Raw genomic sequence first — 26,698 nt, 5'->3', positions numbered from 1 at the left:
CCTTTTAGGCCGATGGCACGAGAGACAATATGACCACCGTCACTTTTAAGCCTATAATGAAATATGAATTTAAAATGTATTTTTTTGTCCTATTTATTTTTGCGTGATTGACAAATCTGAAATTTACTCTCAGATGCTCGATTCCATGACGCAATTCTTATGTCCACCAGTAATGAAGGGCTTCGGTTGAAACTGATGTTTTTTAGTGAGGGAGAACGAAAATTAAGGGGATGGTGCCGTCAGAGCATCTCACCTGGTGGACTGTAGGCATTACTTAGGGTTCTTGCAGCGTCCCTTATACCCCTAGCTGCAACCCTTTCCATTCCTTTCACTGTACCTCCTTTCATATTCTCTTTCTTCCATCTTACTTTCCACCCTCTCCTAACGATTGTTTTGTAGTGTAAATGCGAGGTTTTACTCCCGTTACACCTCTAGAACCTTATTATTCTCAGTTTACCTTTCAGCACTGAACGACCTCATAGGTCCCAGCGCTTGGCCTTTGGCCTAAATTCTATATTCCGATTCCGACTCACTGCTCACTTAACCTGACGTAGGGTGCCGTAAATCATAGAATTAAATACATTGATGTAGCCTAACCTGACCTAAGGTAGGGTGCTAGGTGCTTGATCAGGAACCCAGTGCCCTCGTTTCCCACCCTCCACCTTATCAGACGTATGGCATCATTAAATCAAAACACTAACATATATCCTAACATAATCATCCCTAAGCTAACCGTACCAAAGGTTTTGGATAGTACGTGAAGGGAAAGTGGGGTCGCTATTCTGGAAATACCCCCCTTCCCCGCCAAAAAAATTTTTTTCATGACCTAGGGCACCATAAATGTTAACCTCCCCAACCTACTCTGACCCTGATTTATGCTTTCCTGCTGTGGTCCTTATTATTGTTTGACAAACGGAGGGAATTTTAAAGAGTTAACTAAGGGTTTCTTTAAAAAATGAACGTCATATTCGACAAAACTCTATCAAAAACTATCAGGAAAACCATGTTTCGCATATAAAATCACCAAAAGCTATCAGAAAAATCATGTTTCACATATAAAATCACCAAAAGCTATCAGAGAAACCATGTTTTGCATATAAAATCACCAAAAACTATCAGAGAAACCATGTTTCACATATAAAATCACCTAAAACTCTCAGAGAAACTATGTTTCATCTATAAAATCACCAAAACTATCAAGAAACCATGTTTCACATATACAACCACCAAAAACTATCAGAGAAACCATGTTCCGCATATAAAATCAGCAAAAACTCTCAGAGAAACCATGTTTCACGTATAAAATCACCAAAAACTATCAGAGAAACCATGTTTCACATATGGAATCAGCAAAAACTATCAGAGAAACCACGTTTCGCATATAAAATCACTAAAAACTATCAGAGAAGCCCTGTTTCACCTATAAAATCACCAAAAGCTATCAGAGAAACCATGTTTCACCCATAAAATCACCAAAAACTATCAGAGAAACCATGTTTCACATATGGAATCAGCAAAAACTATCAGAGAAACCACGTTTCGCATATAAAATCACCAAAAACTATCAGAGAAACCATGTTTCACCCATAAAATCACCAAAAACTATCAGAAAAAAAAATTCTCCTATAAAATCACCAAAAACTATCAGAAAACCCATGTGTCACATATAAAATCACCAAAAACTCTCAGAGAAATCTTGTTTCACATATAAAATCACCAAAACTATCAGAAAAACCATGTTCCACCTTTAAAATCACCAAAAACTATCAGAAAACCATGTTCCACCTTTAAAATCACCAAAAACTATCAGAAAAACCATGTTCCACCTTTAAAATCACCAAAAACTATCAGAAAAACTATGTTCCACCTTTAAAATCACCAAAAACTATCAGAAAAACCATGTTCCACCTTTAAAATCACCAAAAACTATCAGAAAAACTATGTTCCACCTTTTAAAATCACCAAAAACTATCAAAAAACCATGTTCCACCTTTAAAATCACCAAAAACTATCAGAAAAACCATGTTCCACCTTTAAAATCACCAAAAACTATCAGAAAAACCATGTTCCACCTTTAAAATCACCAAAACTATCAGAAAACCATGTTCCACCTTTAAAATCACCAAAAACTATCAGAGAAACCATGTTTCACCTTTTTAAAATCACCAAAAACTATCAGAAAAACCATGTTCCACCTTTAAAATCACCAAAAACTATCAGAGAAACCATGTTTCACGTATAAAATCACCTAAAACTCTCAGAGAACCCCTATTTCACCTATAATATCACCAAAAACTATCAGAGAAACCATCTTTTGAACGTAAAACCACCAATAATTATCAGAAAAACCATGTTTCACATATAATATCACCAAACACTATCAGAGAAACCATGTTTCGCATTTAAAATCACCAAAAACTATCAGAAAAACCATGTTTCATATATAAAACCACCAAAAACTCTCAGAGATACCATGTTTCACGTATAAAATCAACAAAACCTATCAGAGAAACCATGTTTCGCCTATAAAATCACCAAAAACCCTCATGGAAACCAGGTGTCATATATAATATCACCAAAAACTATCAGAAAAACCATGTGTCACATATAAAATTAACAAAAAACTATCCGAGAAACCATGTTTTGCATATAAAATCACCAAAGCTATCAGAGAAACCATGTTTCACGTATAGAATCACCAAAAACTATCAGAAAAACCATCTTTCACATATAAAATCAGCAAAAACTAACAGAAAAACTATGTTCCGCATATAAAATCAGCAAAAACTATCAGAGAAACCATGTTTCGCATAGAAAATCAGCAAAAACTATCAGAGAAACCATGTTTCGCATAGAAAATCACCAAAAACTATCAAACCATGTTTCACATATAAAATCACCAAAAACTATCAGAGAAACCATGTTTCGCATAGAAAATCACCAAAAACTATCAGAAAAACCATGTTTCACATATAAAATCACCAAAAACTATCAGAGAAATCATGTTTCACATATAAAATCAGCAAAAACTATCAGAGAAACCATATTTCGCATATAAAATCACCAAAAACTATCAGAGAAACCATGTTTTGCATATAAAATCACCAAAAAATCAGAGAAACCATGTTCCACCTTTAAAATCACCAAAAACTCTCAGAGAAACCGTGTTTCATCTATAAAATCACCAAAAGCTATCAGAAAAACCATCTTTCACATATAAAATCACCAAAAACTATCAGAGAAACCATGTTTCACATATAAAATCAGCAAAAACTCTCAGAGAAACCATGTTTCGCATACACAGTCACCAAAAACTATCAGTAAAAGTCTCTGTTTTACATTTAAGATCACTTGTTGAGTAATCATAATTTCCAGAACAGCACACATCCAGACAAGCTATTGTTTCTCGAATACGCAGTATTTTCGATAAACAGGATACTTCAGGGGTCCAAACACGCCATGTTATTAAAGAATAATTGTGTCATTTCTCAAATTCTCTTAGAAATTCTTACAAGAAGCCAGTGATCCACCCAAGGACAACACAGTCCAGGATGACTCAAGCGAAAACTTCAGAGGTGAAGTTACTCCTGAAGAGGCGAAATCCAACATTGTTTGGTCTGTTCGACGATTACGTAATCAAAACCATCCCCGTAGTGGGGTAGTGCCATCAGTGCACCTCATGTGGTGCACTGTAAGCATTACTAAAGGTTTTTGCTGCGTCCTTTCCACCCTCTCTTAAAAATTATTTCATAGTGCAACTGCCAGGCTTTCCTCCTGTTACACCTTTCAAACCTACTTACTCTCAGTTTCCTCTCCAGCGCTGAATGACCTCATAGGTCCCAGTGCTTGGCCTTTGGCCTAAACTCTATATTCCACTCCATATACACAGCTGGGTAACGAAGGGACTCTGAAAAAATAAATACAAAAAGTGAGAGGAAAAAAAGTTAGTGCACTTGAAGGGGACAAGCAAAGGGAGTTGAATTTGAGAACATTATGTAATATTTGTTGTGAAATGGTCATCTGAAAAGCTTAACTGTCAAGGCAAAAGTTACACGTAGCACAGAGACCTCGATATCGGCATGATAAAAATTGACAGCGCAGTCATTTTGAATGTGTTGATGTTGTTTGGTATTCACAGTAACTGTGAAAAAGTAGGGATATGATACAGTGAAAGTATGGATCCGTATATTTTAAGGTGGTCTGTTCACGTAGAGATAATGGGAGAGGAGAGTTTAGTGAAAATTGTGCCTAATTTGAAAGTCTTGAGACGGAGAAGGAAAAGGGGACTAGAAAGTAAAGGACGGATGGGTAGCAAAAGCTATAGAGAGGAAGGATCATGGTACTTAGCAAGAAGACACAAGTGCTTTTAAAAATGAGATTGAATGGCACTGCATATAAAATTGAATAATGTGGTACTTATGAGGCATTTGTATAGGTTATGAAGCGTCTGCAAGAGAGAAGAGGTAGTTTGACGTAGATTCCAGCCACTTCAGCCTCGAGCCTATTTGGCACCTTATAAACAATCATTTTGGTCCCACCAATCTTAGCCTAACCTGACATGATTAGGTTTACTTAGTGATCAATACATTATTGTACGAGTTTGATAGGGCTGACATGACTTGACTCCTCTTGGCGTTATGGCTCTGCATTTTAATACTTTGGCTTTTTATATTTTTTTATATGTTCATTCTGGAATTTTTTTCCAGAAAACACACACACACACACACACACACACACACACACACTCACGAAACAGTTGAGTCAACAAATACATATTGGGTAATGGAACCTGCCCAGGTCATTCCTTCCTCTCCGTGAATCGAACTCGCGCGTGTGTGAGAGATAGAGATAGAGAGAGAGAGAGAGAGCGGATGCAAGCCACGAAATCAATAAGCAAACTTCGTCAAAATAAAATGGCCATATGGGAAAAACGGACAGAAGACAATACAAAGTTTACTGAATGAAGATAAAATAACCAACAAACAACAGTGTAAATCAGGAGGAAATCAAAAGAAATTGTTCCCGGATCTTCAAAGAAGTACAGCAGCGTCCCTTAACTCAGAACACATGTCAATAAACTGACTTGTATTCATTCATGTGCGCCTGTACGTGTAAGTAAGTATAAAAGTTCGGACAGGCTTGCACGCGCGAAAAAAAAAGAAGAAAATCATCCGCAGCCAACCGTGTGCAGACGTATCCGTGTAAATAACATTGCAAAGAAACTGAGTATGCGGAAATGTAATCTCTCATTGAAGTTACGTACGAACACACTTCGGTTAAAACGTGAGCCCTCGCTGCGAGGGATAATGGAAAATGATATTTATATACATCATGAGTGTCTTTTAATTTTTTTTTAACTATTTTCCCATCTTGTGTCGTCCGTTTTCAAGTTAAGGGTCAGTCGTGGCTTTGTAAATTGTGCTGGCTCCAGGGGAACAGGTTGTGTACAAAAATGAATTTATTATATATATATGTGTGTGTACTTGTCAGTTCATACGTTTGTAGACTATAATTATATATTCTGTAGACCTTGTCACCATCCGGTGTTGATAAAGTATAAAAATCTATGCCCTTTGTCAGAAGTCTGGGTCTACAAAAAAAAAAAAATCTACAGCACTTGCTATATTCTACAGCCCAGTCTAGGTCTACAGAATAACATTTCTACAGCCCTTGCTATATTCTATAGCCTAGTCTGGGTCTATAGAAAAAAAAATTCTGCAGCCCTTGTTATATTCTACAGCCCAGTCTGGGTCTACAGGAAGAAAAATTCTATAGCCCTTTGCTATATTCTGGACCCCAATTTGGGTCTACAGAAAGAAAAATTCTACAGCCCTTGCTATACTGTATAGCCCTTGCAAGAATGGAAGATGAATACTATATCCTATATTAACTATCACAGTCCCAGGGTCTGTAAAATACAAAATTCAGTAGACCTAGTCAGACCTGTCTTTAAGGGCACAGTGATCATGTTAGTCTGATCCCCGTACGGGGGTAGTGCCGTCAGTGCATCTCATGCAGTGCACTGTAGGCATTACATCTATATTCAGTTCAGTTCAGTTCAAAACCTTAGGCATTTCAGTTGAGGCCTAAATTTCGGGCTTTTAAACCGAGTGGTTCGCGCCTAGCAAACAGATAAACTGGTCTGTCAGAGCGATGTCAAAGTAATCTCTTTATCTGTTTGTGTTGACAGTCGGTCCTAATGTCACGTCCTTCTTTTCAGATAAAATGATTGTATAATAATAATAATAATAATAATAATAATAATAATAATAATATCGGTATTGTTTACTCGAGCTTTCAGCGAGTCAACAATAATAATAATGATAAGAAATAAAAAGTTTACGTGAGTTTTCAGTGCTTTATATTTCTGGTCTCTTATTATTATTATTATTATTATTATTATTATTATTATTATTATTATTATTGATTCTAACACACTCTAAATATATATTGTATAATATATATATGTTTGCACACATACATACATACATACATACATACATATATATATATATATATATATATATATATATATATATATATATATATATATATATATATAATGTGTGTATGTGTGTATATTTATAAATTATATATATATATATATATATATATATATATATATATATATATACACACAATTTAAAGTTGGCTACAAAGATCAAACCATAGTGTTACAGGAAGGAGAGCCCTCGCTGGCCTTTCGTTTTTATCTACGAAGTTAAACCACACGAAGCACAGGAATTCCCCCTGTATCCCAAACGACAATCTGTCAATCTGTCATAGTCGGGTTTGTCACCCCATATTCTCATGAAGATTGTACTTTGATATTTGTTTATTTCTCTTGTCTTGTGTATATATATACATATATATGTATATATATAAATATATAATTATGTTAATATATATATATAAACGTGTGTGTGTGTGAGAGAGAGACAGAGAGAGACAGAGAGAGAGAGACTCACTGCAGGCAAGCAAGCAAAATCTCTCATGTGTCAGCGTCGCCAGTTCGGTTCGATTATATCGATTGTCTCGAAACCTGTGTGGCGGGGACGCCACTCTTCGACGGCGGAAAGTTTCTGAAGCATCATATCGACTTCGATCGCCGTTTCCGAAAGAGTCCGGAAGTCTGCAAGTCGAAAGCACCGATCGTTCGTATGATCGTATCTAGGTCTAGAGATTAAAGCCATAGGCCTAGGGTCGTATTGTTGCGCGTCCGTCCGAACTTCGATGAGAGGACATTGAACTTCTCTTCATTGATTGCTGTTAGTTTATTCTGCTAATTGATAAATTTGTATCCATTATATTTGCTTTATTGTCAGGGGAGGGGAATGTTCGCGTTGCATCGCTGTTCTTTTTTTTTTTTGGCAACAATTTTGCTGAGTCATAACACCTAAAGTAGAGAGAGAGAGAGAGAGAGAGAGAGAGAGAGAGAGAGAGAGAGAGAGCAAAGAATTAAAGTAAAATCGTAATCGAGGTATAGAGACTACGTATATAAAAAGAATGTTAAAATATAAATTTATAAAGTGTCCATGCAAGAATGGACAATTTAATGATCAATATAAATAAAAAAATGAAGGAAATGCTAGTTATTGCAATAATATTGAACTTAATAAACACAAAAGCATTACGTTGAATGCAGTATACATAGCTAGAAAACTTTGCTTCACATCGTGAGGTTCCTGCGAAGATTAAATAGTCTTTGTGTTTATAATTAAATTATATATATGTATATATATATGTGTGTATATATATAATATATAAATACATGCATACACATTTATACATATATATATATATATATATATATATATATATATATATATATATATATATATACATATATATATATATATACTGTACACGCACATACATACATATAATCTATAGTTTTGCTTGGTACATAAAAATCGATTGATTAAGTACTTTAAACCTTAACTGTCTACTTGAACGATTGTTCAATCATTACAAGAGAAAAACTAACCGTGATGAATAATAGCATCGCCTTGGCTTTGTTTACCATTCAATTGCGTAACAAGTTCAACTGTACTGAATTGATACAAATATTTACCGCCTGCTGTACACCCAAGAATGAAAAATTGTCCGGAATAGATAAGCCAGAAGTAATTTGTGTATTTATTTCAATAGTTACCACTTGTGTGTTCTATTAATTTCAATCTTCTGTGGAAGAAAATTGCAATTTATTTGTGAAACGTTTCTGATTGCGCAGTCATGAAAACTCACGCAATTACGCACGGGTGTGGATTTATTAATGTATGGATCGAACCCTGTCATGGGCGTATATGTTTTGCCATGCGTTCAAATTTCAGACGCATCTTTCCGGGAGACACGGTAGCAGAGGGAGTGAGATGCTTGTCTTGGAATGTAATTTTACGTAAGGATAACCACCCTTTAGCGTATGGATGAGCACGAAGTACATTTTTATACAAAGTACAGTTACAGGAGGTGTCAGCTGGGAGTACGTTAATCTACTTCCCGACATGGCCGGTAGAGGGCCTACGCTTCATGTTCCAAGGCGCGCAACATATCTATTCAATTAATATTTTTTATCTTGCGATAAAAAATAATATAGGTGCAAAATTCCACTTCCAAAAACTATAGCACGGCTTGATTGTTAACACAACCTTCTTATGCCACAAAACCGCAGCAGGAAGGTGAATTAAATTAAGGAAAATACCGCACATGGCATCGACCCCACGGAGCGGCAAGCTTATCAACAACAGTGAGGATAGGACGGTGTCGGTGTTAGGTGTGACACCAGAACTCCAGGGAAACCATGGAATTATCAGAGAAATACTAAACCATCAGTGAAAACGTATTGTGTATATAGTGTATAGTCTTACTCCTACCGGAAAACAAGCAAATGAAGGGCACTGGTTACTTTAGTGGTGTAAAAAGTGGGTAGAGGAAGTCTGATATCTCAAGTTAGCGGATGTTTTAACTGATAAGCTCGCCTGTTATCATCATGGCTACGATGCAAGGTTACATAAGTGGTCAAGAATCCCAACTGGATGACCTCCCATCATGGAAAAGGGATTTGATATTACGTAAAAGGGCTAATGTCCGAATGCATGGAGGGTTTGGACTCCCAACTCCCACACCATCGATGGCGGGTCGGGGGCGAGGCTTACTGAGTGGCCCTCCAGTGTCATCCTCAGTGAGTGGCCCGTCATCCTCACTGAGTGGCCCAGTATCCTCATTGAGGGGCCCACATCTCCCATTGATACGCTCAGTGAGTGGCCCAGCCTCCTCCCACCCCTACCCGTCAAACAACAACGCGGTCAGTTCTCGATTGGAAGGTGGTCGTGTCACTTTGAGTGGTGGTAGTGGTGATGGGAGCTATTCCCAGAAATGTGCCGTAAAGAGTGAAATTGCGAGTGCCAACGTAAGCAACATGCATCATAAAGGTCTTAATGATGAGGGGCCGAGGGTTACCTCCCCAACTTACTCATCCTATAGTGACTCTTGTACCAATGTTCAAGAAAATGATGAGGACTTTAGTTATGGACCAGGAATCGTTTCCAAACTCAAGAACCGGTACATGTCTTTGGCCATGAGGGACTCACGTTCTCGACCCCCTTTGAGAAAATTCAGTTCACTTGAGGATCTTTTGGACGATCCACGGGAAACGTGGCAGGAAAGGAGCTCGAATGTTGCCAAACCCCGCCATGGACACAATGCCCAGGCCAACGCAGCCAGTCACCGGAGGGAGGTGATGAAACGAGCCCGGTCTGTCGATTCGTTAAGCAGTAGGTTATCTGAGGAAACCAGAACCCGTGGGCTGCCCAAGAGCAAGTCCGCCACCAGTCGTTTGCAATCTAGTCTGTCTGCTTTGCAGAAGGATGATGTGATCATTATTGAAACCTCCAAGCCCAAGCCCGATCAACAACAACTGAATGGTGCCCATACAAAAGGCGTGGATGGTGGCGAACCCCCGCCCTTGACCAGAAAAATGTCGTCCTCGAACCTGTTGGAGGAGGACGAAATGCCTCCTCCAGATACGGTCCGCCACGTCAAGAAGATGTTCGAGCCCGTCGGAGGCAAGGCTCTCCGGGGTACTAAAGCTCGGGTGGCTGCTCACAAGGCTGCCCAGGCTGCCAACAAAACGAACGGAGTTGCCCCACCACCATCCAAACCGGCCCTGATGGCCAAACCTACAGAAATTCCTCCAAGAAAGGTCGCTCCTTCTGGCCCAGCTTTCCCAGTTACTATCGAAGAAGCCAAGTCATCCCTCAAACAAGTGGCACAGGTGTCTAGGGCCTCACCAAGGGCCACCCTCAGTGTTCGTGCCACAGCCCTTAACGGTGATGTTGGTGGTGGAGAGGAAAGTGCTGCAGGAGTGTTGGGGGCTGGAGGGGGCAGGGCGCGGCCTGGCCTGACCCCAGTCACTGCCTCAGTGACGGCACCTTTGGTGAACGGTGATGAACTCCGACATTCAGTTGAAAGTAACGCTGCGATAGTGGAAGAAGGAGTGAGAAGGGTCTCCAACACAGCTGTAAGCAATATTCGTAAAGAGAGTCAGTGCCAGGAATTCAATTTCACCCGGTCATCGTCGTCGACTCAAAGTCATCCCAAAGCTCCAACGAAACCTTCATCTCCAACACCCACTCCCTTGCCAGCATCCCCCGTGGTATCTCATAGGGTGCCCCTTACTGCGGCCACAGAGACCCCCCACCAGCTCACTACACCCGAGACCAAGCTTGCCAAGTCTCAGGAGAGTGATCGGGTCCAGCAGGAGAACCTGAAGAACGCCGAAAAGTCCCGTGGAGGGCCTGAATCTGTCCCGTCCAGATTTGACCCCCACAAGGTGACCAAAGTGGAGTCCATTCGATCCCCAACCAAAAGTGAATCCCCGCCCTTCCACGTCGGCCCCAAGGGGGACCCAGTGAAATTCCCGGCGAAAGTGGAATCCCCCAGGTCAACCCCAGCACAGGGGAAGGAACAAGTGAGAGGCTCGCAAAAGGCCGAATTCCCCCAAAATGTAGTGTTAAGTCCAGTGGAATCCAAAGCTTCCCCCTTCCTATCCGATGACCTGGTTCGAAGCCCAGGCAAAGGAAACCTGGTGGAGGCCTTCAACAAATCTTCCGCCGAGGGCATTTCCCCCATCCTCAAGCCCGCCGCCAACAGGGACTGGAGGGGACAGACCGGGAATACTCAGGTGTTTAACTTCACTAACACAAAAACTGCTGCCCCGGATTACGTCGAAAATGACGGCCTTGACTTATCCAACAGGACGCCAAAGGTAAGGCAGACTCGATCCAGTTTTACGTAAACTGGTAACTGAAATATGGACAGTTATCACAGTCGCAGCTTTTTATGGGAACGGCTGTATTCTTCGCTTGTATCATTTCTCTTATCTTTAACTCGTGCGATAAATAATGCACTCCCTCCCTCCCCTCATGAAATCTTATGTTGCACTACAAGTGTGATTGATTTTGCTGAGTGGGATACTTTTTAAAGTATAAATCCTTGTTTATTCTGTGCAGTCTTTAATTTCGTGATTTGCGCCCTTCTACTGTGTGTATGTGGCACTGACATGGTCGTTAATTTTTCAGCAAAATCTATATCCCTAAGTAAGCGTATTTTCCTCACTGGAATCGAGTAGAATTGGTTTTTCAATTTTTTGAAGGTAATTTATGCCAGAATTAAACCGTACATAGGGTTTTATGCGATGTTACCTTAACAGACTGAGAGATTTCAACGGGCTGAAGGCAGAAGACGAATCAAAGGGATTTTCAGTTAGGTTCTCTCTCTCTCTCTCTCTCTCTCTCTCTCTCTCTCTCTCTCTCTCTCTCTCTCTCTCTCTCTCTCTCTCTCTCTCTCACACACACACACACACAGGAATTGGGGCAAGGTTGCCCCAGGGTCAGTGTCTTGTTGGTTTTTAGGTGATTTTGTTTTGTTAAGTGCATCTTGGTGTGCAGTAAATATTATTTAGTTGACCCTTCCCTCATATACTGTTGCATTTCAGTTAGTGCTTGTTTCAGAAGCACTGATTGGGCTCATCAAGCCTTGGAGACTTAAGTCGCTTTCATTGTATATATGGAAGAAAGTTTGTAAGTGCTAGATTTTAGCCTTTTTTTTTCATATTCAGCCCTGTGTGGGATATTGGTTTTTAAGTTCACTTCGAATTGTGGTCAGGTTTTTTTTTCAAGACTGGGAATATGCATTTTTTTTTTTTTTTTTGTTGACTTGGCCTAATAACGTGGGTCTGTCTGTCTTTGAAATGCTCGGACGAAATGTGGCGTGGTTTTTATGGGTTCCAAATTTTTCAACAAGTGGAATAGTGTTTGCATTCTTGGCATTATGTTTTTGCCCTCCAAGATTTTATTATCTTCCTATAATGATGGTCAGCAGTGCACGAGTTTAATGTCGAAGGCGTTATATAAGTTTCATGTGGCACGGTACTGACACTCCGTCCTGACACTAAATATACCTTTTCAGTAAGTGCAACAGAGCCTGTGAACGCCCTTTGCCAGAGAAATAACGGTCCCTTTAGATGTAACCTGAATATTAGTCTAGAGATATCTTTTTGTACTAAATTCTCTTCAAAATTTCGTTGTAGCCTACACACACATATATTATATGTATATATAATTACTAATAGGACCTCATTCAAACTGGATAGTATCTAATGGAGTATTTATTCAGAAAAAGTTACAAGCTTTCTTGGACAAACAGTCCTCATTATCAAGTATCTGTTTGACCAAGAAAGCTTATAACTTTTTCTGAATAAATACTCCATTAGATACCATCCAGTTTGAATGAGGTCCTGTTAGTAATTGTACTATTGCACAGAACAGTTGTGTATGTGATAAAGTTATATATATATATATATATATATATATATATATATATATATATATATATATATATATATATTTATGTATGTATTAACGCACTCCTGCTAAGCTATATAAAAAGACCAGAATGTAATGCATATAGTGAAAACGGAAGATATTCAAACTTTAGGTGTGTTATGGTGTTTTAAATAAAAGCAACTCATTTTTCAAAATGCATTATTGCTTTGTTGAAATAAATTGAAAATTCATCCTTTGATAAGTATATCTTTTTTATTGTTTTGTGAAGTACCGAGATTTGTATGGATGGAAGGCCATTTTGATTGTTGTGGTTGAAAATTGGTTCCTTTGAGTGAATAGAAATTATTCAAAGGATTACGTTTTAAATCTAACTCTCATGAGAAATAGAAAGTGGTATTCCGTGCAGAATACATTGTAATGCTCCTATGCACTTTTAGGTGCTCATGGAGACAGCATACTGATTATTTGAATGTATCTGAAAGGTGTATCATCCGTTAACTCGGGCCTGGTGTTGAGAGAGTGATGTTCAGCTGTGCTGTTCGTAGTGTTTTGACACTTAACAGAAGGCCATTATCATACTCTCGCATCCCACGTCCTGTCACACGAACCGCTCGCTTATAGCACTCCCTTCCTTTCTCAGACTCTGTCTCTCTCCCTGCATGTTAAATTGTACTCGTGTGTGCATGTGTGAGCCTAAGAATATTCTTGGCTACGTATATCAGCCGATTACCACATTTCCCTTTCCATTTCCGCCTCCTTACTTTCTCAGACTTCCTCTTCACTTTTCCACGCTTTTCTTCCATGTCGTCATATCCACCAGCGCGAAATCCCGGTGACTCATTGGTTGATCAAATTATTATCCCAGGATTGGACGGTTTATGGTCTCTCTCTCTCTCTCTCTCTCTCTCTCTCTCTCTCTCTCTCTCTCTCTCTCTCTCTCTCTGTGTGTGTGTGTGTGGTTGCTGCATTGCAAGGTACTCGTTTTTATTTGATATGTAATGGTATCCACTGAAAACGGTGTTTGTGGCTGTCGTAGACGTAGCTATGGGTTGGAACTCCATTTCATACGTGAAGAACACGATGGGTGTTAGTGTCCTGTATTTGGTGGTTATGCTCATTGTATTGATTGGATGGTACACTGCAAAGGGAATTATTAATTATTGAAGTACTACGAATGGGTCCAGTTAACATGCTTCGTATTAGCAGTACCTCTTAATTACCTCACTCATTTGTTATTAAATTTTTATCGTTATTTTACTACCTGAGAGTAAAAATCCATCACCGTTATTATGTAATGAGTGGTAGTTCTGGAATGGTATATCACTATTAAATTTTGGGTGTCACTATATTCAAAGGACAGTTAAACAAAGAAAAAACTTCCGTACCGTCTCATCATAACCCAGTTCCAGTAATCTTTAGTAGGCTATATAGGCCTATCGTTTGGCAGTCTCTTCATGACTTACTCTATAGACATCCACGGTTTCATGAGTGCAGGGACTCAAGCATATTTAATACAGCCTTCTGTGAACACGGCAGATGATTACTCTCGAAGGATAAATAAACAATTGTAAAAAACCGCAAGTCAAAATATACCTTATTACCCTTACGCTTTCTATAGATTCAGAAACATAAACGTATGAACATTGTGTTTTATTTGACTGTATAGTACACTGGGAATATTGTTCGGTATAGCCTGTCATACATAGCGGTGAGCAGTAAATGTGTGAGTGCTTTCACCGAATCTTTTTTTTTTTTTTTATTCTTGTTCATGTGGAGTGCATATCACTTAGTCGTATAGATAATGCTTACCTTATAGAGTAATGGGACTTACGCCATGCCTCAAATATGCCACCATATTCAGCGTTAAGTACATAGGATATCAAATGGTTTGTAGGTTTCAAAATAACTAATGTAAATACTCCCGATTTTTTTGTATTAAAGTCTTTTTTATATATGTGTATAGACTAGGCCTATATAAGCACGTGTGCGTGTAATAGAAATGTTATCCACTAACACCGTGCGTAATTTAAGCCGAATAGTGTTCATTTGCCACATACCACCCTGAGCGGTTTCAGCATCAGCGTAGATCCGAAGTTCATTTGCAAATGGGGACGTTGTAGCCGAGAGAGAGAGTGCATGACCCAGACCCACCAACCAACAGTCCCACCACCAGTGACGTTAGCACTGTGGCATGTACCCCCCCCTCTTTCCCCATCACCATCACCAACACGAACTTGTTCTCATCATAACAGAAATCTTCTCTCTCTCTCTCTCTCTCTCTCTCTCTCTCTTTCTCTCTCCTTTTAGTTTGTTTTATGAAGCTTTGTATCAAATTAAGTGATTCTGTTCAGTACAGTTATTTATAGTTTTGGAAATGTGTATTTCAGCTTAGTGTGTCCTTTCCTTTGAAAGAACTCACAATTGTCAGTGTTTTAGTAATTCGGCCATCTGTCAAGGCTGTAGCCTGTGCTTGTGTTGCCTTTGTTGAAACAAAGGCGGTGCAATATTTTATTTGTTCACGTTCGAAGGGCCTTGTGTTTTGCCGGATATGGTTATGTTGGTGCTTAGATTATATATATATATATATATATATATATATATATATATATATATATATATATATATATATATATATATATATATATAGTGGACTCTCATTTAAACATGATGGTATCTACTGGAGAGATTTATTCAGAAGTTACAAGCTTTCCAGAGCTGTTAGTCCTAGAAAGCGTGTAACTTTCTGTGAATACATATCTCCGCTAGATACCACCCTGTTTAATTGAGAGGGTTCTGTTATTAATTGTACTAGTGCACAGAACAGTTGTGCAAGTGATGAATTTATATATGTACACATAGGCCTATACATATAGGCTATACAAAACACATTGTACAGTTTTATTATTTTGAATTTGCTTTTGGTGTTGTCTCAACAGTCCGTGTGTGTGTGTTTCTAAGAATAGAGCGATATATTGATGAAAACGATAACACTGTGGAATGCTATATCAAGGTCAGATCAGGAGAGCGTATTAATTACGGCCTGCATCGTTCATAATGACGAGAATCTTTTGTGCATATATATCCGCTGACATACTTTTGTGTTGTGTCTATGGTCTGTTGACAATGAAGGAGGAAAAGGCGTGTAGAAGAGTTTGGGGGGGGGGGTGCGATTGGGGTAGCCGTTAGGGGATGTTTGTGTGCTGCTCTGCTTGGTATGTGATGTTAGTTGGAGATGGAAGGTAATGTGAGGGTTACGGTGGGGAAGGGGATGGTGTGAAAAGAAAGTCCGGAGGTGGTCTGTGCTTGGTGTGTTTATTTATGTCAGCGTTGCCGTCGTCGCATACTTTGGACTTTTTGTCGATTTCCTCTGTTTAATTTAGTTCGTTACTGGCATACTTGTGGGAGACTTATTTCAAAGGCGATATCTGTGGTTTATCCAGTTAATTAATATCTGACTTGACTACCAAGTTGTGATTAAATTAATGCGTCATAGGCCTATTGATGTACACACACGTAGGCTATATATATTAGAGGCGATATCATTATATATATATATATATAGCCTATATATATTAGAGACGATATCTGTGGTTTATCCAGTTAGTTGATGTCTAACTTTACCACTAAGTTGTGATTAATTTAATGCTTCATAGGCCTATTGATGTACACACACACACAAACACACACACACACACACACATATATATATATATATATATATATATATATATATATATATATATATATATATATATATATATATATATATATATATATATATATATATAATAGACGTACTTCTAGCCATTTAGAATTATTCAATATTCTCATGCGTATTAATTACTAAGAATACCTACAGAATCATGTAATATGACCATTCGCATCTATCCCCAATTAGGTACTAGAACCGTATTGTGTTTGCAATGGCTGCCAAAACGTATTGGGTTTCGTTATCCAATACAGATAATTGAAATGGTATTTCACCATTGGTCTGGTAGTTTCAGGTTCCAGTCTGCTTTTATTTGAAAGGTGCTAATTTCGCTTAGTCATTTTGTAGAGTCTTGGTCAAAAGAAACTATGCTGTATTTTATTTTTTATTCAGATAGATCTTTTGTTCTTGCGTGCTTTTGTTTGAAGACAACGTTATTTTATGCTACTGAAGTTTGCGCAAAAAGATAACTTCTTTTGACTTGTCCTATGAACGTGTAGGCCTACACACACTGAACTGTATTTTCAATAATAACGATAATGATATTAAAATAAGACCTTTTTTTCTTGTTTGCAAATCTTGGTACATTGTTTAAATTGCACCTGAAGCCCTATTCCAAGCCTTACGCACACGAGAAGGGCTTTGTTCCATGTGGTCTATGTTAATAATGGAACTATTTTGTTGAACTAGTGTTAAATGTAGGCTTATAATGAATGTGTGGCTCGGTCCTAAATATATCTAAATAAGCCGTGACTACCACTTCATAATTTTGGCTTTTGTTTGTGCGCTTCTCCCAGGCAGTACCTTCTTGAATGGATGTCAACTTAAAATGAAGTGATACAGTGTTGTGTGCAACATTATATATGTATATATATGCCTGTATTTTGATTTTTTTTCACATGAACGTCATAGAATCTGGAATTTTATTTTGTGGCCACATTTTGAGTCGCATCACTGAAATGAATAGAGACGAGACTCAACACACCTGGACTTCTTACTCCACCACCGAAATCTCCAAGCTTCCTCCCAACCCCATTCTCATCTCTCCCCCTCCCCTTAGGGGTTTGGGTGAGAAGCGGGGGGGGGGGGTTGTTTAACATGCCATCACCATCCCTCCCTTCTCTTCCCCGTTTCATCCTCATGGTAGCCGTTAGGACCCAAGGAGTGTAAAAATCACGTGTTCGTTTTCCATCTTGCTTGGAGAGTTCAAATACCTGCGGTTGGTTGCCTTGGGTGCTAAAATCTTTCTCCTGATGCAGCTTCATATTAACGTCATCAAACTGTATACAATATATGCTTTTTGGCTAATGATAAACGACTGATTTAAATGTAACTCAGGTTCTTGTGAAGTACCGTAGAACGATTGTTTCTATCGCTATTCATTTAGAGCGAGTCAAAAGTTATTCGGCATGTCGGCATCTTGTGGAATCTTTGTTTTGTGGAGCGGATGTCTTGTCCGTCACTGATAAGGAGTGGTGGTTTAGTTGTACTTTACACCGTTAAATGTCTCACTTTTGGCGCGTGTGTGAATTTAACAACACAAATAAAACATAAATAAAGTATTCCATAGTTTGCGTGCGTTATTCATCCGTACTTTTCATCTTGCCTCTCGGGATCCTGCCTATATGAAATGTTCTAATGGGCTGACGACCGATTCGATATGAACACGTTCGTTTGCAAGTAATGCTACCGAGTAAATATAAGGTTTTAGCTTACTTGCGATTGCAAAATTCATGAGACCAGTGCGAAAGTAACGCGAGGTAGTCTTTTGAGAACTACCGTGTTGAGGGTTCTAGGGTGGGACTCACAGATGAGACTTGGTGTGGTTTTATGTTTTGTAACAGGAGCTGTCAAGGGGGAGATCTGGGTTGTAGTGGTGTTGTAAAGCCGACGAGTAGTTCTCTCTCTCTCTCTCTCTCTCTCTCTCTCTCTCTCTCTCTCTCTCTCTCTCTCTCTCTCTCTGGAGGTTCATAGCAACAGTTGTTTTGTGGTCTGGAGAACTTTTTTTTTTTTTTTTTCTTGACATGTACGGTATGTAGGAGGCTTTCTATGGGAGAACAAACCTTGGGGGTACCTTGCAAGAAATCTTATGAAGTTCCAACTAAATTATTGATTTTATTTGTAGAGTCTTTGTAGCCTATGTCGGTTGCTTCAAGTTTGTGGTTCTAATTTTGCTACAGAATTGTTTATATAGAATTGACTGTTTGCCACAAATGTCGAGATGAAGCTTAATTTCATGATGGTATAGGCCTAATTAATGGAAGCCCAACTACCATAAGATCATCCCCAAGCTAAGTGAATGGTGAACGTTGCGGTCCTTCAGCAGTCAGATTTAGGAATTCTGTACCTTACTCCCTTGACTTTTATTGTCTTCAGTATTATACAGCGAGCCAGTTGTTTCTCTTCTTAGTTGCAATTCATTACTGAAATAGGTCCTTTGTTTTGGTATTCTTACCCAACAGTTATTGAGGAATGCTTGAATTCTGTCACATAGAATATTTTCTGCACTAGGTAATTTGTCTCCGTTTGTTCTTGAACAGTTTCTATGGCTGTTAGTGAAGAATCTTATTGTAAATCGTTTCTCGTGCCACCCTAAGAGCTTTAAGGATGCGAGAGGTGAAAGGACATTCAAGCAGAAATGAGAGACACTATTCAGAAATAGATATGACACAAAAGAAATTATAAACAAACTGATAAGTGGGCCTAAATGCGACCCACTTGACTCAGAGGAAAAGGGCGGATAGGATGGTTTCCTCCCCCCCCCCTCTAAAAAACTTGTGTAGCAGAGTTAATATTACTGGACAAGTTGGGAATGCGTGCGACTTGAATTTAGCACTTGTGTTGGTAATTGGGAGCACATTCAGGTTGCTGAACGAGCGAAGGTATCTGAAATGTGCTATTGTGTTGTCATGTTGGAGAAAAAGCTGGACTGTAAGTTTGTGGGTATCTGAAGTATTTTTATTCTTGTTGATGGTGAAGCTTAGGGTCCTTTTTTATCGATTTATTTTTTTTTTTTTTTACTTATACTAGTGAGGTTTTTTCGCAATTCTTTCAACCCTACCGATATACTGACAAAAAAAAAAAAAAAACGCAACACGTTTAGTGATTCAAGAAACAAAGTTGCTTCGAAACTGTATTTGGTATCGACAATGACATATTATTTTATTGGGAGTGTGGCTTTTGTTCATGTAACGAAGATCGAACTTGGAACATTGCCCAAAGCCACCTGTTTGAGAGAGAGAGAGAGAGAGAGAGAGAGATAATGACCTTGTCCAGTGTGCTGCGGTTTCCAATTGTTCTTTAGTTCAAAGGCTTATTAAAATTTCTGACGGCGGTTAATGTCAACCAACTTAGGTAAGTGGAGTACCCTTAATTGTAGATGTAGGCTAAGTCAGCAGGATATCCAGTTGTTCTTACTTTATTAATCTAGTGGCTGTGGTATATACTTTATTTGAAGGCTGTGTGGATTTAGCCTAGAAAGACAATCTTCCTCTCTTACTGGAAGCTTAGGTTCTGTTCTCGGGATTATGCAATGTTTTACTGCCATGAATTAGCCTTATCATTTTACAGTGTGCCCTGTCGGCCTATAGGATTAATTGGTTAGCCTATTTGTGAAAATTTAAAGAGTGTCTTGAACTTGTTTGTTGTCCCAGAACGTAGGCAAATGGCAGAACCTCCCTACTTGGATTGTCCTGGAAACATAGGCTACCATGGTTTAGACTGAAATAGGTGATGACACGACTTTCGACTCACCTAGAAGGCAAATCATATGGCAGAGGTCGTGTGGGTAAATAGCCTGCTGTGTGAAAAGGTCGTAGGTCACTGTGTTTCCTCCCCCATCAAGGGAAGGTTTAGGGCAGAGCTGGATGAAAGTGCTTGCTGATTGTGTTGCTGGTGCTGACCGGACCACTCGGCAACAGACGGCTCTTGCCGAAATTGAGTTTGTAAATTGCTGGGTCTGGTGAAATTCCTTCTCTTTGCGTTATATTATTATTATTATTATTATTATTTAGACTGTATTACTTTTTCGCAGTTTCATGAATAGTACAGGGAGATATAGGCTGATCTCTCTCTCTCTCTCTCTCTCTCTCTCTCTCTCTCTCTCTCTCTCTCTCTCTCTCTCTCTCTATATATATATATATATATGTATATATATATATATATATATATATATATATATATATATATATATATATATATATATATATATATTATATAAGAGAGAGAGAGATAGGCTGAGTGTTCCTTGACTAATCGTTATAAATATTCCGAGAGGAATGTTTATAAGCGGTGTCTGAAGCCTTTTTCAGAAGGATCTCTCTACATATATACTGTACCCACTACTGTACACTCGGTGACCCTATTTTTTTCCATCTCTCACCCTTCCTATTAACTCCCCCATTCCCCCTCCCACTCCCACACTCTCAACTTCTTACCTGGAGCAGGTTTACATCGAAAAGGGTTTGTGGGGGTAGCGGGGTTGGGGTGGGAGTGTTTTGGAGGAGGGAGAGGGGGAGTCTGCTCACCCACGTACACTCTCCAGGTCTCAGCCGGAGTGAAAGTTTCTCCGCCGTGTCATGACTCCGGTGTATATTTTTTGGAGGTTCTTGAACGTGACTGATTAAGTTCTTGCATAGGGACTGTTTCTTCGTGGGCGCGCGCTTGCGCAGTCGGAGTACAGCAGAGGTAAGAACGATCCACAGCCCAGCAGTAGCAGCAGCAGCATCTGTGTGCAAGAAGCCGAAAAAATATCGAAATCCATAATAATGACTTGGCTTTTTGTTGATATTTATGGGTGTTCGTTCCTTAATGGAATTACTGGTTACACAGGTGTGTCTCACCGTCATCACCCAAGTACAGTGTATTGTCATCCACGGTTTCGTTTCACACACACACACACACACACGCACCCACGCACATGCACACATTATTCGCAGACACTCTCATTTTGTTTAGACTCTTAATCAGTCTGTATATACTTCTTTTTCTCCTTAGGTAAACAAAAAGATAGTCTCTGCAAATAATGCCACTGTCTTCAGTAGAAATTGCATAAGAGAAAGTAGGCTATGCCCAAATAGCATACTCCAAAGATTTTATCCCAATCAGTTTCATATAAATATTGTGGGGTGAGATTGTCATTTCCCAATTTGGATGCGAAGGAATTCACTTCTTAGTTCAACAGAGGTACGTACGAAAGATTTTGCCGGGACTTGCCAATATACCTCCGGCCTCGCTTGAGATTCGAATCCTGCTCACTTGTATAATGTTTCGTGTGTGTGGGTCAGTTTGTTTATGGTGAACAGATTGTTAGGCCACTCTTTCTCTTTTTTCGGAATGTTTCTACGCCATTTATACAAGAGGTCTCTCGGTACGTTATCGATAATGACTGTGGATATTTTCTTGAATTTGTGTAGTACAAGATGTTAGAATATTTATCCGATATAATAAGAAGCCTGTTCTCAACCAGGTCTCTCTCTCTCTCTCTCTCTCTCTCTCTCTCTCTCTCTCTCTCTCTCTCTCTCTCTCTCTCTCTCTCTCTCTCTCTATATATATATATATATATATATATATATATATATATATATATATATATATATATATATATATATACTGTATATATAATTTACACAGGCCTACTGTTGATCCCAGTATACCAGACTTACCAGCCTTCAAGTGAATTTATTTGATTTGTTTTATTATTCAAATTCTACTGATCTCTGCAAATATTCAGAACCCGCAGAATTGTTTTATTTAATTTTATTTTATCTTTTTATTATCCCAAATCCAGTTGTTATCTTTAACCAGCATTAAAAACTCGTCCAACAGTCTTATCGTGCTTAGCCTATTATTGTCGATTGCGCGAAGTAGGTTTTTTTTAATAATTTATGCTTAGCTCACACTTGCACCCAAAAGAATTAATAATAATAATAATAATAATAATAATAATAATAATACAGTAGTCATGTTGTGGGGGTACACATGTATCCCGACACTGAAGGCGTGACGGTCGCCATATTGATAGCGTAGTGCGACTTGTACTCAAAAAGGCTTTCTTTGTCTTTTGCTTGTTGCTGAAGTTTGTGCTTTTTTTTTTTTCTTGGAGTGAAAGTATGTGACTTGTTTTTTACGTTTGTGTATGGAAAAAAGGAGTTGTTGTAGTATTGTTGTTTTTGTGGTTTAAGGACCGGTGTATTATTATTATTATTATTATTATTATTATTATTATTATTATTATTATTAAAGAAAGTCTTATTCCAAAATATTTCGACATAGTTTGAGAAATTCATATTCCAATATATTTTGACAGCAAGTTGAAGAAAGTCTTATTCCAAAATATTTTGACAGCAAGTTGAAGAAAGTCTTATTCCAAAATATTTTGACAGCGAGTTGAAGAAAGTCTTATTCCAAAATATTTTGACAGCGAGTTGAAGAAAGTCTTATTCCAAAATATTTTGACAGCAAGTTGAAGAAAGTACTATTCCAAAATATTTTGACAGAGTTGAAGTTTATTCCAAAATATTTTGAAAGTTGAAGTCTTATTCAGCCAGAAGCTTTTAGTAAAAAGTAGTTTTTTTTTTTTGCACAAACACACGATAGGTCGACGACAAGTCTATAAAAAGATTAATGACGAACGTTTTAAACATCATTAAAAACCAGCGTGTAAAAGGCTATCATATATACTTAAATACATATCACTGGTACACCATCGTATACTTTATACTCTCCATGCGCGTGGAGCATAACGTGGCCTCTTTTGAGACTGGTCTATTTTTAGCCTGACCCCTCCCCCATGGTCCCCCCCCTCCCCAGGGGAAGGGGGGACATGGCCTTGCCCCGCTGTGGTACTACTTGATGGTGTCACTTGTTCACACAACTGAGGATTTTGTCCTCTCTCTCTCTCTCTCTCTCTCTTCTCTCTCTCTCTCTCTCTCTCTCTCTCATGTGGCTAATGCTGATTAATTATGTAGGCCTATTTTGAAGTTGTGTTCTCGTTTTTTTCCCTTGTAATGGATAATACTGTTTAATTACGTAGGCCCATTCATATTTGCATACGAAATAGTCGCTTTATAGGCTAATTTCTGGTTTTATATTTTCGAGGTCTTACTCGTGTTTCATTCACAATACATCTTTAGGATCACGATATTCAGTGACATGGAAAGATTAGCTTATCTCTCTCTCTCTCTCTCAACTTGAGTGGCTTCGTGAAGTTGCAGTATCGGAATATTTTATTCAAGATGTTGCAAATAGCCGAGATTGCATAACGGGAGTAGAAAGCGCATGGAATCGTGACTGGACTTTGGAGAATACTGGAAGATTAACAATAGTACGAACTCTCTCTCTCTCTCTCTCTCTCTCTCTCTCTCTCTCTCTCTCTCTCTCTCTCTCTCTCTCTCTCTCCTCAATCACTTGGCGTCCATTTATGCACGTCTTGTGAAGGGAGGACATTTAGGAGAGAGAGAGAGAGAGAGAGAGAGAGAGAGAAGTGTCTGTGGATCACTCAATTTCTTTGAAATTGGGCGTTTCCTCTGTATAAAGTTGCGTTGAAAAATGTTTTACGTGTGCTTCGCCGAATTACAATCAATGTTATTGTTTTTATGTACATATTTTATAGTTTTGTTTATATCTAGCAATTTTGTTTGCACACTATAATTTCGTTTGCATACTATATAATTTTGCATGCATATTTAATAATATCATTTTTTCTCGTGAAACTTCGGTTGCAGGACATATTTTATAATGTTTATGTATTAATTTCAATGTTATATAATACTTTATGAACTAAACATACTGTATGCTTTATATACAGTGCTCGTTACTTTTACCTTTTGCTAGCGAAGGTTTCGGTCCTTTGATATTAACTATTTTTTTCGTTTTGTTTAGTTTATGCATTTATTTGCCGTATTTTTCATTTTATTTGAAATAGTTGTCTAACCCACGTAGTTTCTTTATGCATTCAACTTCCCATTTTCGGTATTGCTTGTTTTTCCTGCATCATATTTGACATTTCCAAATCCCGTTGGGAGAGAGTGAGAAGTGAGATACATCCTGTATAGATAAAGATGAGTCATTCTTTCATATTATATATATATATATATATATATATATATATATGTGTGTGTGTGTGTGTGTGTATATGTGTGTATGTATGTATGTATGTATGTATGTATGTATGTATGTATGTATGTATGAGAAAAAGAATATTACGTAAATCAAGTCGTCTAAACAGGAACTAAGGACCAAGAACATTGCGGTAAATAACATATTTCAGACTGGAACATTGTAGCTGAACGGTAAAACGGGCTAGGCCTAATGGTCAATGCCTTACAGGAATATTGTGCTGTACTGACCAGCGTGTGGGCAGTAAGACGCCCAAGTAAGCGAGTTGGCAGCTTTCAGGGTGAGCGAGCAATGAGAAGAGGGAAAAGGATGTTACTGGGAAGTAAATTTGACCCGAGGCAAACTGAATATTAATAGTTTAACTGCAATCTGTTCAAGTGAGGATAACCTAACGGTGCCACGTAACGGCGAGTCTTGCTTTGGTGTGATCTCTCTCTCTCTCTCTCTCTCTCTCTCTCTCTCTCTCTGTGAATCCTTTCCGTGTCCCGGTTTAAGCCTCTTCCTTCCCTCCCTTGTGTATTGACGTCACAAGAGGGTCTTGCATGAAATGCGATTAGCTAGGCCTATCTTAGGCCTAATGCGCCTTGTTTGTATTACGACTGTGTCCCGGATTGTTATGAGTCTCTTAAGACTGATTCCCTGGCAGGCTGATTAGTGGATTAGAAGGGCGACACAGAGTCTCTCTCTCTCTCTCTCTCTCTCTCTCTCTCTCTCTCTCTCTCTCTCTCTCTCTTTAAGTCAAAAGAAAAAGTAGGCCTACTTGAAAAACTGTCGTCTCCATCGTCTCCATGGCTATATTAGGCCTAGTGGATAATTTGGTGTATGCTTTCTAACATAACCTATTGCAGATAATGCAGAAGAGAAGACATACATTTAGTTTAGAGCTTAGTACACACTATAATTTGATTAGCAACGCATGAGTGGTTTACTGTCAGAGGTCATATTATCAAAAATTTGAAAAGTTTTACAAAAACAGTGTTACATGTAATATTGCAGAATATCATTGACTGTTGGTCGATGCAGAAGCCACTTAAAAATGTTTAAATCAGTAAGTTTACATAAAAAACATTTTCATTATAGGCTACTTGTCTCACATCTCGTTTGTGACGTTTGACCTGCGAATGTTTTCCAGCCATAACAAAGAAGTAGAAGTTTGAAATACTGTATATTCAAAAAATGACTCAACTGAATCTGAATGCAATTATTATTATTATTATTATTATTATTATTATTATTATTATTATTATTATTATTTTTAACATTCCTGTTGTAGTTATGTAACGGACAAATCATAATATTTGCCTTTGTGTTTCTCGTTGAAAGTGTAAATTAATTCCATTTTAGTTTTCTGTAATGTTAGTCCGCATTTTTTTCTGTCCGCCCTCAGATCTTACAAACTAGGCTACTGAGGCTAGTGGGCTGCAAATTGGTGTGTTGATCATCCACCCTCCAATCATCAAACATACCAAATTGCAGCCCTCTAGCCTCAGTAGTTTTGATTTTATTTAAATATAAAGTTAGCCATAATCGTACTTCTGGCACCGGTATAGGTACCAACAACACAGGCCACCACCGGACCGTGGCTGAGTTTTATGGGCCACGGCTGAAAGTTTCATACAGCTTTATACGCCGTACAGAAAGCTCGATTGCGCCGAAGAAACTTCAGCGTATCTTTTACTTGTTATTTAATGCTGTTAATATTTTTTATATTGCGGTAATATATGAAATTATTTGTGAACTGTGAGGTTTGGTAATTTTACTATGGCCTGATAGTGGAGTCAGTATTTGATTTATCAGTGCCACTCTATACCTGAAGTGCGCAAAGTCCTTTTTGGGGGAAGGGGGTTAAATTTAAAGGTTTTCGTCGAGTTCATTAATTTGTCAACTCTTCAACGTTACTTTGTTAAAGTAAGAATGCCATGAAGCTACCAGTCTTTTTGACTGGGTGTGTATATATATATATATATATATATATATATATATATATATATATATATATATATATATATATATATATATATATATA

The 26,698-nt window shown here is 38.4% G+C and overlaps 1 protein-coding gene across 2 annotated transcripts in view; it reads left to right on the top strand.

The window, feature by feature from the left end:
• The first annotated feature begins 8,730 nt into the window (after window positions 1-8,730).
• Window positions 8,731-26,698, top strand: part of bif (bifocal) — a 241,464-nt gene continuing 223,496 nt past the window's right edge. The window contains exon 1 of one of the 2 annotated variants that reach the window (XM_067081456.1): window positions 8,731-11,266. In XM_067081456.1, coding sequence (XP_066937557.1) covers window positions 8,990-11,266 — 2,277 coding nt within the window. In that variant the 5' untranslated portion in view covers window positions 8,731-8,989. The remainder of the gene's footprint in view (window positions 11,267-26,698) is intronic. The other variant, XM_067081457.1, reaches the window with a different exon arrangement.

The sequence above is a fragment of the Macrobrachium rosenbergii genome, chromosome 37, assembly GCF_040412425.1.
Source record: "Macrobrachium rosenbergii isolate ZJJX-2024 chromosome 37, ASM4041242v1, whole genome shotgun sequence".
Lineage (NCBI taxonomy): Eukaryota > Metazoa > Arthropoda > Malacostraca > Decapoda > Palaemonidae > Macrobrachium > Macrobrachium rosenbergii.
The sequence above is the reverse complement of the archived record's forward strand: the minus strand, read 5'-3'. Positions and strand labels throughout refer to the sequence as shown.